General features: G+C 47.8%; 1 protein-coding gene across 1 annotated transcript; it reads left to right on the top strand.

The window, feature by feature from the left end:
- The first annotated feature begins 9925 nt into the window (after positions 1 to 9925).
- PATE1 (prostate and testis expressed 1) lies at positions 9926 to 12079 on the top strand. Its single transcript, XM_045797626.2, has 3 exons — positions 9926 to 9986; positions 11117 to 11233; positions 11946 to 12079. Exons 1-3 carry the CDS (start codon positions 9926 to 9928, stop codon positions 12077 to 12079), a joined length of 312 nt encoding a protein of 103 aa, XP_045653582.2.
- Positions 12080 to 15209: the final 3130 nt, after the last annotated feature.

Below are 15209 nucleotides of genomic sequence, written 5' to 3'. Positions count from 1 at the left end.
GTGAAGGTGGTTTTTCGGTCCAGCAAGGCATGAACATTAAGAGGGTTGGGAACTTCCTGGAGGCTGCAGATTATAAGGACATTTAATTGTATCTACATTCCCTTTCGGAAGCTAGTTTATTGATAGAAATGCTTCGTTCTTGTAAACTGCTAAGACATTTGTAAACTGAGGGAGACTTAAGTCTTGCAGGATTGTGGTCTCTATAGGTTAACTATTTCTTTGTCCTTTAGGGCAGCCAGGGGTGCCTGAGGAATGTCCCATACAATCCATGGTGTGGGGGGGGTTGGGGGTGTCTGCTTTGTCCTCAGCTTGCCTTCTGTTCCCTCATCAAAGAGAAGGCCGAGGAGGATTCAGGAAGGGAGGTAAAGATCTGTGGGTATTTAGAGCCAGGACACGCAGTCGCTGGAGGAGATAACTAACAGGGCAAGAAGGCCAAGGACGGAGCAAATCCTATTGATGAGGGAAAAACAACTTAACTCAACAATGGCAAGGCCTCGGTATCTTGTGAGTCTTCTTTAACATATGAAAATCCTCTTGAAACCTCCCTTTTTCCTTACCTCCCCCAACCCCATAGTATATAATCAGCCACCCCTCCCAACCCGGGGCAGCCTCTTTCTGCTCCCGGGTCCTGTCCCTGTGCTTTAATAAACCACCAATTTTGCGCCAAAGACGCCTCAAGAATTCTTTCTTGGTCGTCGGCTCCGGACTCCACCCCGCCGAACCTCACCTGTATCCCACAACATCACTATCATGTCCACAGCCTCAGGGTTTGGGTGCTGAAAAGAAAAAATAAAAACCTGAAACTCAAGGGGGGCCTGGGTGACTCCGTGGGTTAAGCATCTGCCTTCCGCTCAGGGCATGATCCCGGGGTCCTGGGATGGAGCCCCGTATCAGGCTCCCTGCTCAGTGGGTAATCTGCTTCTGCCTCTCCCTCTGCTGCTCCCCCGTTTGCTCTTTATTTATCTAAAGATAAATACAATCTTTAAAAAACAACCTGAAACTCCAGCCACTAGGTATGATTATGGCTCCTACTGTTACTTCGGCAGTGGCGCTTCTCGGTGGTTTGGGACAGCGGCCACGCGCCTCCCTGCAGAGAGCGATGCGCCAGGTAAGCACCGTTTGCCTTCTGCCTTGCACCTGCAGCCGAGGTCCTGAGCTGCTCACGAAGACTCTGGAAGAGTCTGGTGGGTGTGTGCCTGCCAAGTGCGCCTCGAGGGGCAGCCCACACCAGAGGGCTTCGGGAGCATGGAAGGGCCAAGAAGACGGCCCCCAACCCAACACCCCACAAAGCCAAGTGCGGCGCTGAATGGCAGGATGTGGGACGGAAGACAAGCTGGGAAGCCGCCCAGTTCGCTGGCCAGTAGCAAACACCAGAAAAATGATTTGATAATTAAAAAAAAAAAAAAGAAAGGAAGAGAGAAAAAGAAATTATGATTCTAATCATGCGCCATTATACCTGTGATATTAGTCTTGGCTCTTGCAACCATTTTGAAATTATGGAGACGCGGGGCCCCCGGGGGATCTGAGCGGAGAGCTCTCTGCAGACCACCTTTGGACATGCGTTCCAGACTTCTGTTTGGAGGAGGAATGTCCCCGGGCCCAGGAGGGGGGTTTGGAGGTGTTACAAGTATCTCACTTCCTTATCCTCTGTGCGAGCGTACATGCTCAGGAAATTTCTAAGACATCCTCTTTCTAGCCTTGGACCTAAATCTTTGAAGTGATAAGCGCTGGGGTTGTTTTCTTCCTGGAGAAGACAGCTCTCTTCCAAATGCACCTCTCACGCCTCCCCCACCCACCTCTGCCTGGCGCCAAGAGTTCAGTGCTCCTTGTTCCCTTTTCTCATCTGATTAAGCTTTTCACGTCTCAACTGCTGCCCGTCCGGACTTTAGGGATCAGAAGCCACCGCAGCTCAGGGCCCCAAGGAGAACGTGTTCTGTCCCTCTAACCCCGAGGGCTGGGGCCCAGGCTCTTCCCGGAACGCCGCTCCCGGGCTTGTCAGGAGGACATGCCCTTGAACTACTTACTATGTCCACAGCCCGCCTCCCCCCCCATCTGGAGCTACACAAAGTCCCCCCCCCTCCCCCCCCAGCATTATCACCCCTCCTTGAGAGCAGGGATCCAATCGGACTTCCCCCCGCATTTCAGGCCCTGACCAGGGGATGCATTTCTCTGGGGGCTCCTCTTCTTGACTTTCCACAACCCCCCCTTTGCAATTCTCTCACGTTACTACTCCCTCCCTGGCATCTGCCCGCAGCTTGAAGTGCTTGAAATAGTCTCTCCTTCCAGCTCCTAGATCCTTCTTCCTTCATCCCTGCACGCAGCTTCGGCATCCCCGCTCTGGAATAACAGCCTTCCTTTCCTCTAAGGAGCAGAAGCGGAGCTTTCTCCTCTAATCCCGTGCTCGTGAGACCCCACGCCAGCGCGTTGAACTCAGTGCATGCTTCCAAACTGAGAGAAGAACGGGCCCCGGGGGAGCGACACGAACGGGAGAAGGGAATGGGAGTCGGGACGGCATGGAGACAAACAGATGCGACTCTGTCGCTGGTTTCGTTTGCACTGGGAGAGGAGGAAGGGTCCAAGCCAGGGCTGTGTTCACAACACGGCTCTCAGCGGTGCTGTGGGAACCACACGGGAGTCGCAGGAGGCGTCTTCGCAGAAGGAAGGTTCTGAAGTCTACAGACTCATCAGTTTGAAGCAATGAATCATTAAAAAGTACTTTGTCTCCCCTGGGAGAATGACATGTTTTCAATATTCACGTAGCTTATTCTTCTATATATAATATGCAAAGCTTTCCTTAACAGTCAAGGGTACGATATGCGTAGTGGGAGATTAGACCTTTACAGGTGAGGGAAAGCAACTTCAGAAATGAACTATTTTCTTTGCTTTATTATTTCTACCAAGACAGAGAAGTATTGTATTGAGACATATCGATTTTCATAATCAATACGTGCCTAAATTATATTTAATCATTTCACTCTGTACTATATGTTTTCAATAATTAGAGAATGTGTGTTCATCCACTTAGGGGTACCTCTGTAGACATAGCCTAAAACTGCAGAAGACTCTGAGAGATCTAAACGTGGCATGCTTCAAAATTGCAGATTTTGGATCTAATGTATACTGCATTAATGAATGATGTGAAATGTTAAAAACAAGCACAAACAACCTGAAGTTGTAGAGGCACGTTCCTAGGAAGGAAGCGGGGAAAGCATGTGCGAGAGAGAAGGGGGAGTCTGCCCGGGACTGAGGAAGTTTCTCCACTGTGCGAGCCTAGGGTGCCAGTTGGGTGGGGCCGTCTGCAGAGGGGCAACCAGCAGTTAGCACCCCTCCATTCTGGGAGCTTCCCAGGACCCCTCGGGCTTCCCTGCAATGACCCCGGGGGACTCAACTGTCTTTCTTTCCTCCCAGACTGCCACTACCCCCTGCACGTTGCGGAGATTTTCTCCATTTACGCCGGCCCATGAGGTATGCTCCGAGGCTTCCTCTGCCTACGTAGTTTTCAGTTTTAGAATTTTGCTGCCAACCACTTCAAACACAGGAATGGTACAAGAGTTTTTAAAATCTGACCACTTTCTTATAATCCGTGAAAACCTGCTACCGTCTTTCCGCAGTTGGCCGTTACAGCGCCGTGATCAGGAGACAGATGACATTCTGTATAAACCTGGATTCTCCAGTTGCTGGTCGTGTGACCCTGGGGGTGTCCTTCAGCCTCTCTACCTTCAGTTTTTGTCCTGGAAAAAAAAATAGTAGTATGTATTAGGAAGAATTGCAAGGACTAAATTAGTACATCGAAGCTATTTAATTGTTTTTAAATATCATACCTTTTCAAAAAAAGATTTTATTTATTTATTTGTCAGAGAGAGAGCACACAAGCAGGGGGAGCGGCAGGCAGAGGGAGAGGCAGATTCCCCGCTGAGCAGGGAGCCCAAAGTGGGACTTGATCCCAGGACTCTGAGATCATGACCTGAGTGGAAGGCAGACGCTTAACCCACTGAGCCAATCAGGCACCCCAACTTCTTGGGATTCTTAAATTATATCAAAATAAATTGCATCAAAAGAAAAAAATTTTCCTTTTTTTTATTTGATCTTTTATTTGATAGCGTATTTGATCTTTTTTTTGGTGAGACTTCATTGAATCTATAGGTCTAGAGGAAATTAATTTATATTATTGAATCTTCCATTCAGTAATCATGGTCTGTTTCTCCATTTATTTTTGGATTTAGTTGGCTTTAAAAAACGATTTTATTTATTTATTTGTCAGAGACAGAGAGAAAGAGAGCACAAGCAAGGGGAGTGGCAGGCAGAGGGAGAAGCAGGCTCCCCACTGAGCAAGGAGCCCAACGCAGGACTGGATCCCAGCGATAATGACCTGGGCTGAAGGCAGACATTTAACTGACTGAGCCACCCAGGTGTCCCTTAGTTGGCTTTTCTTAATTATGCTGTTTTCTCTTCAGAGAAATTACACAACTTGTATTAATTAGATTTATTCCTAGATACTTAATATATTCCACACTATTTAAAACTTCATTTTTTAACTTTTTTTGCTAGACATTTCATTCTTTTTAAAAAAGATTTATTTATTTAGAGAGAGAGAGAGAAAGAGCACAAGTGGGAGGGGCACAGGGAGAGGGAGAGAAGAATCCAAAACCGACTCCACACCGAGTGTGGAGCCTGACACGGGGCTCAATCTCAGGACCCTGAGATCACGACCTGAGCTGAGACCAAGACTTGTATGCTTAACTGACTGCACCACCCAGGCTCCCCTAGACAGTTCATTCTTTATCCTTTATGGCTTCCTCTTCTCTCCTTCATTCTTCTCACGGAGGACATGAATGACCTCTACGTGCTCAATCATATGGGCATCTTTCCGGCTTCATTTTAACTTAGTCTTAGTAGATGAACTTGCACAGCATCCTTCCTGCGTCCGGGTGATGCTTTTTTATGAACCTCTTGAGTACCAGGGATACTGCTGGCCCAAAGATAACATGTCTGTGTTTTCCTGGGTTCAGTAAGAACACTGGACCGACCTCTGAACATTCAAGAAGATTGACCATGGAGGATGATTCTGGGGTTGGGATGGCTGGAGGATGGGCGGAAGGACCTAAGGAAGTCTGAAGTGTGAGGCCTCTGTGGACCTGTGGAAATGGATGGCAGCATCCGAAAGGTCCTCCTCTCCTCCTCTCCCTCCTCCTCCACCTCCTCCTCCTCGAGTGTAGTTGACACACAATATTACATTAGTTGCAGGTGTACAACACTGTGATTGGACAGGTTTATACATTATGCTCGGCTCACCACAAGCGTAGCTGCCATCTGTTATATACAACGCTGTTACAGTAGCATTGACTATATTCCCTATGCTGTGCTTTTTTATTCCTGGGACTTACTCATCCCAAACCTGGAAGCCTGTACGTCCCATTCCCCTTGGGATTTGGCCCATCCCTCCCCACCTACTCCCCTCTGATAACCATCAGTTTGTTTTCTGTATTTATAGGTCTGATTCTGCTTTCTGTTTTTTCTTTTTTAGAGTCCATATATGAGAGAAATTGTATGATGTTTGTCCTTCTTTGACTTATTTCACTTAGTGTAATACCCTCTAGGTCCATTTCTCTAAGTGCAGATTTTTTTAAAAAAAGATTTTATTTATTTATTTGAGAGAGAGAGCGTGCCAGAGAGACAGCACGAGTGGAGGGGAGGGGCAGAGGCAGAAGCAGACTCCCCACTAAGTAGGGAGCCCGATGCGGGGCTCCATCCCAGGACCCTGGGATCATGACTCGAGCCAAAGGCAGCCACTTAACCAATTGAGCCACCCAGGTGCCCCTCTAAGTGCAGATTTGTTGATGGCATTACTATTGCTTAACAATGTCTTTATTCCACTTTATTTCTGAAGACTGGTTTTCTCTGGATATAGAATTCGATGCTGGCAGTTCTCTATTTCCAGAGTATTGAAAATATCATCCCACTGATTTCTAGTTTCCATTGTTCTGATTGAGAATTCAGCTGCCAGTCACTCTTTTGCAAGTATTATGTTTTTTTGCCTTCTGATTACTTTTAACATTTTATCACTTTCTTGGACTCTCTGGAATTTCACTGTAATGCTGGATTTGAAATTTTTTCTTGCTTAGGATTTTTTCAGGCTTCTTGAATCTCTGAGCTGATGATTTCCATTGGTACTGAAAAGTCCTCAGCCCTAAAATTCACACAATGGAATATGACATGGGAAAAAACGTGAGGCTTCATACAAAAACATGAATAATTCCTAGGATGCATACCATTGATTCCATTTATATCAATATTCAAAAACAAGCAAAAATATAGTGTGGTGGGGCGCCTGGGTGGCTCACTCAGTTAAGTGTCTGCCTTCGGCTCAGGTCATGATCCTGGGGTCCTGGGACTGAGCCCTGCATCAAGTCAGGCTCCCTGCTCAGTGGGGAGCCTGCTTCTCCCTCTCCCTCTGTCCCCCTGCTTGTGCTCTCTCTCTCACTCTCTCTATCTCAAATAAATCAATAAAATCTTTAAAAAATACATAGTGTGGTAAAACTATAAAACCAAATAATGGTTAAGTTCCATAAGAGAAAGGATGCTTCCCATTAGATGAGGAAAAAGGAGAATGTAGTTAGGAAGGCGCACTTGGTGTGGGGAATTTTCTGTGGTTCTGGCAATATTCGATTTCATGACCTGGTTCACGGTCAGTGATTTAAGATATGCACTCGTGTTTTCCACTCTTTCTGGTATGTGTATTATTTTCATCAGTATATAGTGTAAACACTCAGCTCTACACACACGCTCACACACACACACTCTCTCTCTCTCTCTCTCACACACACACACACACACAGGAATTAAGGGGGAAATTTGCTTTGGTCAACTCATCTGGGACAGTCTCTGAACACAGAGAGATTATTTTTGTAATCTGAAGGGATTCATTTAAATAGTATGTCATAAACCGAGCAATACAGAGAGCCATGTGTCACCGCGGGAGTGCCTAAGGTTTTGCAAAGAGGTCTCTGAGTGTGGCCTTTGTGTTCTGGTGCTTTCCCATGGAAAGCACAAGAGGATTCCCTAATTTCTCCTTAGCTGACGTCACCCTCCGACTGAGTTCTCCTGGTGAGAGCTAGGTTTGTTGATACAGTGTATTGACAGTAGAGGAGATTTTTGTTTTGAGCTGTAAGCCATGAGAGAAAGAATGAGTAGATGATTGGTGACTTCTGCACCCTTGAATTCTAGGCTTACCTCCCTAGTCACGTCAATGTCCACACTCTCTTCTCTGGCCCTCGGCATCACAAGAGGGAACCATGTAGGGAACTGTGGACATATTGAACAATTCTGAGAGTCCTAGGAAATCCTAGGGGATCATGAGTCTCGTGCAAGAAAAGGGTACACACCTAAAGGCTCCCCAGATACACGCCTTTTACGTTCTTTCTTGGACCTGCTCATATTGTCTGAAAAGTTCCTGTTTTCACCTCGCTCCCTAGGGTAGAACTTCTCTGATGTCATCTCGTCTCAGTTACCCAGGGCTGTGCTGGTCACTGGCCTGAGGGAAAAGAGGCAGGCTGTTCTGATCGGACCATTTTCCCAAACACTGATTAGAAGAAACTGTCCTGTCCCTGCTAGATCACCGGAACGAGTCCTGTGGGGGCTGGTTCCACCCCGAGGCCACTGGTGCTGCACTGGGACAAGAATTGGGGTTCTTCGTTTGCTCGAGCCTCCTTATACATGGGATCTGCCTCGGCCGAGGTCTCATTCCTCAGATTCCGCTGGTATTCACCTCCAGCCCCATGAGCCTATTAAAAAGTCATTATGTGAAAATATCTTCATTACCAATGATTTTCTGGATATTTTGCTGTATTCCCTGTGCAGAGTAGATCTGTTTCTTTTAAAAAAAATAATAACTTGGGGCGCCTGGGTGGCTCTGTCAGTTAATCATCCGGCTCTTGAGTTCAGCCTAGGTCATGATCTCAGGGTCTTGGGATGGAGTCCCGAGTTGGGCTCCGTGCTCAGTGGGGAGTCTGCTTGAGGATTCTCTCTCTCCCCCTCTGCTTCTGCCTGTCCCCCTCCTCATGCACGTACGTGCTCTCTCTCTCTAAATAAATAAATCTTAAAAAAGTAAAAATGATACTTGAGCATTGCAAAGTGAATTCCCATTCAAAAAACACCATTTGTTTTTCACTGTTTTACGTGGCAACATTGGAGATGCAAACCAAAAATGTTAGTACCGAATCGAAGCAGCTTCCAATCATATACACGAGGACCCAACTGGGCACCCACCTGGTCACTCCCAGAGTGGACGAGCTGGGCTGCTCTTCTGGCTAACAGGTGTAACCCCAGAACTCTGTGGTGGTGAGAAGAGAGAACATCACGAGCAAAGGGATTGGGACGGACCTCTAGAAACTTCGGGGCAATCGGCAAAAGGGACTCTTTCCTGAATACTGTTAAGTCATAGGTCTGAAATATATGACATAAAATGAATTATGTGGGGTGCCTTAGGAGGATAAGAAAAGAGTAAGGGGCACTGAGAAAAGGAAAGAGGGGGCCCGGTAAGAAAATCAGGTATGATGGGCTACTCATACTGGAAATACAAATTTGAGGAGATTTTCAGAGAAAAGTCAATAAAATGAGGTTCGCCGTAAGCTAGGGATACAGGCGGATCGCGAGGCTGGGAGAGGAAAATTCTGCTTTAGAAGTGGTATAATCATAGCTCAGGAGTGTCATCGGGGAAGAGACTGTTTCTGAGGAGGCGAAGGAAGAAGGAAGAGAGCATTTCCTTCTCTCTTGTGGACTGCCATTAGCCAAACAATGAAACATGGAATTCCTAGGAGGTAAAGAAGGGAGAGCTCGAAAGGTCAGAGAAAGGACTGTAAAGATGGTTTCGATGCTAAATTCCTGGGCGACGGGAGGAGGGAAAGGGAAAGATCTGTTCGTAAACATGCAGAACACATGAATCAGTGATGTCATTCGTGTGTGTGTGTAAGTAACACATAAATACTTAATGGTCTTACTTCAAAGCTTCACCAGGGTCCTAGGTGCCCCAGGTAAGCTGTTAACTAGTTATACTTATAACCTCCGATATATCATGGAGAAAATCTCCTCCACGCATCACTCTCATCCCCTGTGTCTTCAGCCAACATCTGGCTTACACCAAGATCCCACTTTGCTGCTGTAGCCCTAAATTGTGCCCCATTGCAATCTGCTTCCTTCCAGTTGCTGTTTCTCTCCCTCTGTTGCTTGGCCCTAAGCATGGACATGCACGTTTCCCTCAATTCCTTGCGATGACAGCAGAGACGAGGCTCCACTCCCCACAGGTGTGCCTTTTTAAGGGTCTATGCTCGGTGTGCGTCTATGCTCGGCGTCCTTCCTGTGTTGCAATGATTCGTGCTCGTAGACTCCATAGGCTCGTGCCAAGACTAAACTTGGCATAGATGTCTCTGAATCCTACCCACCTAGCTCTGACTTATCCTCGTATTGTCCCACAGTGTGGTACCATGAAAAAAAAAAACAACACGGCATCAACCATCCTGGGTGGTCAGACTGGAATAAATCAGGTCCAGGACCTGATTTGAAGAGCTGGTCCCTTTTCTCCCCAGTTCTGCAAAAAGAGAAACACAAAGTCACCGGTTTCCCTAGGAGCTGAGGATGCCTTTCAAGCCCTTTCGCAGTGTCCCCACCCCTAACCCCTCCTAGGAAAGCCAGCCTGGAAGAGGTATAAATAGGCGGCTGACAGCTTCCTGCCCTAAACTGCTCCTTTCTCTTTTCAAAATGGACAAGCCCCTGCTTTTGGGACTCCCCATCCTGCTCGGCTGCATTAGAAGTGAGTCCCTAGGGTTGACAGTTGGTGAGGTGTGTCCAGGATAGGCGAATGGGTCAGAGCTCCCACGATGGGGGTGTTTTTATGGGAGCCGCATGCCACATACCATGCCATTCGCCTCCAATGCTTCACATCCCTGGAACCTTCACCAGAGACTTCGTCTCCCCCTTAGAGGAGGAAATAGGTGGATTATGAGGGAATTGAGACGATTTTCATAGAAGCTGTGAGGCAGGGTTTGTAAAATGAGGTCTGCAGAGCACGTGTCTTTTTCCCCAACAGTACTGTCTGGGTCACTGCATGAGAGCGAACACACAAGTGAGTAGAAATAGATCGTGGTGTGGGAGAGGGAAGATGGGAGGAGGGAGGAGATGAGCCGGGCAGAGTGGGCATTGGGTGTTGAAAGGAACCCAGAGATAGACCTTGAATTTCAGCACTCAGCAGCCTCTGAGAGCAGGATGGGTTGGGCTGGGAGCTGATGTGAAGGTTGACAAAGTAGCAGGAGCCGCAGTCAACAAGGCTCAGGGTGAGTGAACTACAGGGCCAGTCAAGGGGAAAGGAGGGAGCGCAGTATTGACTTTACGGGCACTAGTTGGCCAGACCTATCAGGTGGCAACTTCATGAATTTCAGATTCTTTTCCCCACTGTCAGCTTCCAGGCACATGTAGCTAAGAAAAGCACATCGGTCAATTACAAAGAGGGGAATGAGGGGGAAACAGTGCGTTTATCTTTCTCCCCTGGTCTGTGCTATAGGGGTCGGTAGGGTATCTGAGAGGCCCCACGGAGGTGAAGGGAATTGAAAGGAAGGAGGACGTGCAGAGATGCCAGGAGGCAGCTGCCAAGGCTTTGGAGGGACAGAAAGAGCCTAGAGTGGCCCCAGGTGAACAGCCCAGGATGGACCCCGTGTGTCACAAGCATCGCAGGGGCCCTATGCAGGGCTAAATCTTGGACAAAACTGTAGACTGGTTTTGTTTCTCCTTGCCAGTACAGTCCATGAACTATTTGCTGAGGATGCCCATTATCCCAGTGAGTATGAAGAAGACCTGATTATCTTGATCTTGATTTCGTTCTTTCCCTTGTCCCGCCCCCTTTCTTTCCCCTCCCATGTTTCCCAGGCCAAACTCCCGAGACCATAAACTCCAGTCCTTCTCCTGGCTTAGCCTCTCTTAATAGAGGCAGAGGCCCACCCTTCATGGGTCTCTGGGAAAGCCTTCCGGCCTCCAAGCCGACTTCAGATCTGAAAGGGAGGCGGGTTTTCTCATGGCTGTGTGAAACCGCTTCTCACTTCTATTCCCGGTTTTCCCGCCCCAATGACAGACATCGTTCAGTGTAGGATGTGCCATATCCAGTTTCCAGGAGAGAGGTGTTCCAGAGGCAGAGGGATATGCACTGCGGCAGAAGATGAGGGTTGCATGACTGGCAGGATTTTCAAGAGTAAGTTGGGGGATGGGGGTGGGGGAAGCCGGCCAGGACATACGAGCCATAGGAAAAAGCAGGGGCTTTATTTTGCCCCACGCAGCCCCAGCCCCGGGATGCCTGATCTCTCTACGCCTATCATAGGCCATAATGAAAACCGGATGGAGGTGGTCACCGAAGGGTGGGGATCTGTAGCTCTGGAACCAGTATTTTGAGAAGCCTGCAGAAAACTGGGAGACTGGATAGAGAGAAGAGGGGAGGCACGATATGGCCAGTGGAGAGTAGGTGCTTGTTGGAGTGGGGAGCGCGGCTCCTTGTCTGTCCCTGCCTGGACCTTCTTGGGGGTGGTTTTAAACTGTGGAGATAGGGGGGTCAGTGTCACCAATAGACACTGGCTTCATGGCCCTCTCGGTTTTCCTACGGTTCGTGCTAAGTGAACCCTTGGCATTTATAACCCCGACTTCCGCCAGCGCTAAGATTCTCCACTGAGACCTCCAGCTTTGGAAATCCCTCCGTTGCTGCTGTCATCACCTCCCCACACACCAAGAATTTTTTCATACTATTCTTCCACTGCTTTCCTTCCGGGACGCCTTCAACTCGCAACATCTTGCACTTTTGAATAACAGAGACTTGAACTGCACACAAGGCGGTTCTTGTCTGCTGGTCTGGGTTGGAAAGAAGTTTCTTTGCAGAAGCCTCTCTGCTAATCTGTTTTTCCTTCCGCCTGCAGAAGATGGGACTCTGTGGTTAACCTTCATGGGCTGCCTGAAGAACTGTGCTAACGTGGACAAGATAAAATGGAGTGTCTACTGGGTGAAGTTCAGATGCTGCCGGGGCTATGACTTATGCAATGAAATCCTGTAGAGGCTGCTTGTCCTTCAGGCGCCCCGATCTCTGGATGACATTCTTGCCCCCGCCTCTTCCCAGTGATTTCCTAGAGAGCCATGTTTCAGGTCGGAAACACATGGTTCTGCCTTCTGCATATGTAAGAAAAAGTCCTCTTCTTTTCTAGATTTTTCCGTCTTGGTTCCTGGTGGTGGCGGTGGTGGTGGAGTGGGGGCAACAAACACTTTGAGAGTAAGACCAAGGTCTCCTGCAGGTTTTTACGAAACCTAGTGCTTTCACTGTGTGCCGAAGTTGCTTCAGAATAAGACGAGAGGTGCCTGGGTGGCTCAGTCGGTTAAGTGTCTGACTTTCGATTTTAGCTCCAGTCAAGATCTCCGTGTCTTGAGATCAAGCCCTGCTTTGGGCTCTGGGTTGGGCGTGGAGCCTGCTTAAGATTCTGTGTCTCCCTCTGCCCACCCCCATTACATGCTCTCTCTCTCAAAAAAAAAAAAAAAAGGAAGATGAGGTAGGTCGATTCTTTTCCTGGCTTTTCCCCTTCTTTCTGTGGTAGGATCTTCCCTTCCCTCCCCTCCCCTCCCCTCCCCTCCCCTCCCCTCCCCTCCCCTCCCCTCCCCTTCCCTCTTTCCTTCCCTGCCCTTTCCTCTTTTCTTTTTTCTTTTCTTTTCTTTTCTTTTCTTTTCTTTTCTTTTCTTTCCTTTTTTCTTTTCTTTCTTTCCTTTTTTCCTTCCTTCCTCCCTCCCTCCCTCTCCCTCACCCTTTCTTTCTTTCTTTCTTTCTTTCTTTCTTTCTTTCTTTCTTTCTTTCTTTCCTCTTTTTAAATGTTTCTCTCTCAATATTATCCTTCTCATCATACTCCCACTAAAGCACATAATCCTGGCCTCTTGAGGAGGGAACTAGCAAAGTGAAAAGAAATAGCTTGGGTCTTCTTGAATTTTGTTCACGAATGCTATTCCCAGAGTGAAGAGAAGCATAGAGAGTAGACAGGAACTTTCTTCAGGAATCCTGAAGAGAGAAAGCTTTTCTGACTTCTAGAAATGAGACTTTCTCCGAGGTTGAGGGTGGGAGAAGAGCAGAGGACGTCTAGGGGGTCTAGAGATAGTAACTTGCACCCTGCTTCCCTGGCAACCTCACAGGAAGGCATCCACCCCTAGATTCGGAAGAGCTGCAGGATACTTCCAAGGAGATGAGACCAGACGCAGCCACACAAATAGTCCCCTGTGTCTAGCAGGGCATGGAAGAGGCTGAAATTGGTAGGATCTGAGCAAGCCATGCGAGTCTGGCCACTGGACATCTCAACAGTACCTCTATACAGAGCTGTGCCCATGAGCGGATGCTTCCGCCGCCCCCTCCCTCACGCACACTCAGGCTTTCCAACTCTGTATGGTTCTAGCACCCTGGGAAAAATAGGAGTGGGAATGAGCATGCTCACACGGAAGGAGACTGACTTCTAACAAACTGGTAGGATGAGGCCTATTTATTTGATTATATAAATATAAGCTCATTTTCCTATTTTTGTTGAACTGATTATAATCTGTTACTGTTGCGCATATCTTAATGTTTACATTTGGTCAGCAAGAGTCACTTCAAGTTTGCCGCTAGGTCCTTTCAATATTCTTCATCGTTCTTGGAACATTTCCTTATATCTGTGGGAGCCAAATAGTCCAGGCTCATTTTGTACTTTTCCTCTAGGAAGCCCTGCTTCTTCTCAGGGGGAAAGTTATTTAGAAAGCAAAATTGGGGTACTAGGTATGCACATGGCTACTGGAGTCTCACTGCCCTTAGCACTTCGCCATGGTCAAAGGTGAATACATGTGTGTACGTACATATGCAAGTGTGCACAGGTGTGCACACCCCCTCCCCGCATACATACTTCCATCTAGAATTGATTCTCATTTTTTTTCTCTTCCCATGTTTATAAATCCTTTCTACAAAACTGAGAAATGGGGCTCCTATTATCCTCAATACATTTCTTATTTTGTTATTCCCCTCTGTATAAAACCGAACTCCCATTGCCACCACCTGACCCCTTGGGCTCCAGCATCCCACCGCAGGCTACTCCAGTGTTATGCCCACTTGCAGATACCCTCCTTGCAATTTTCAGGTGCCAAATCCTTTTTTGGGTCACCATGCACCCCACTTACATTTCAATGTGCCTTACCAGCCTGCCACTGCTGTCCACCCCACAAGTTGCCCTCCTCATGCAGTTTGGACTCCAATGACCAACAATGGACCAAGTGACACCCTGCTCGATCCACTCAGTCGCCACCCGCCCATGTTCACCCACCTCTACCACCACACCACTCTGCAGGGACACCCTCCTCGCCACAGCCGACTCTGACAATCCGCACCAAAGTGCATGGATGTTGTCCTCACCCACGGGGGCTTCCAACAGCCTATGTTGGGCCCATACCCAGTAACCTCCTTCATGGAGATCTACCTTGCTCAGCCCAAATGGCTTTAATTTTTTATTTTTAAAGATTTTTATTTCTTTATTGGACAGAGGGAGACACAGCGAGAGAGGGCTGAGCAGGGAGCCCGGTGCGGCCCGATCCCAGGACCCTGGGATCATGACCTGAGCCGAAGGCAGACGCTTAACCAACTGGGACACCCAGGTGCCCCCCAAATGGCTTTTAGACTGAATTCTTAGAGAAGGAAGCTGAACATTAAAAAAAAAAAATTTCCTGGGGCACCTGGGTGGCTCAGTCAATTAAATGTTGGACTCTTGGTTTCAGCCCAGGTCATGATCTTAGTGGGGAGTTTGCTGGAGATTCTCTCCCTCTTCCCTTCCCCCCACTCGTACGTGTGCCTGCGTGTGTGTGTGTGTATGTGTGTGCGCGCGCCTCTCTCTCTCTCTCTCTCTCAAATAAATGAATCTTTAAACAGTTTTTTCTATGCTGCTTTTTTATAGTTTCTATCATTTCTCTCATTTCGTGTAGTTGCACTCAAAGTATTGAGTTTCTATCCATTTCGAAGCCATATTTTCCTGGCATCCTTTTGTTTTCTATAAGGATAGTGTTCAGTGCACTTGTCTCATAACATTATATGGGGTTTCTCTGCAGTTCTTTTATGTCATGCATGTTTAAATTAAATGTGTTTTTCCAGGGAGATTCCTATGTTGGGGCTGGCGGTGGGCTGGGAGAGCTTTCGA

The sequence above is a fragment of the Ursus americanus genome, chromosome 16 (assembly GCF_024610735.1).
Source record: "Ursus americanus isolate L20-20 chromosome 16, mUrsAme1.1.p, whole genome shotgun sequence".
Classification (NCBI taxonomy): domain Eukaryota; kingdom Metazoa; phylum Chordata; class Mammalia; order Carnivora; family Ursidae; genus Ursus; species Ursus americanus.
This window is presented reverse-complemented; position numbering and strand designations above follow the sequence as displayed.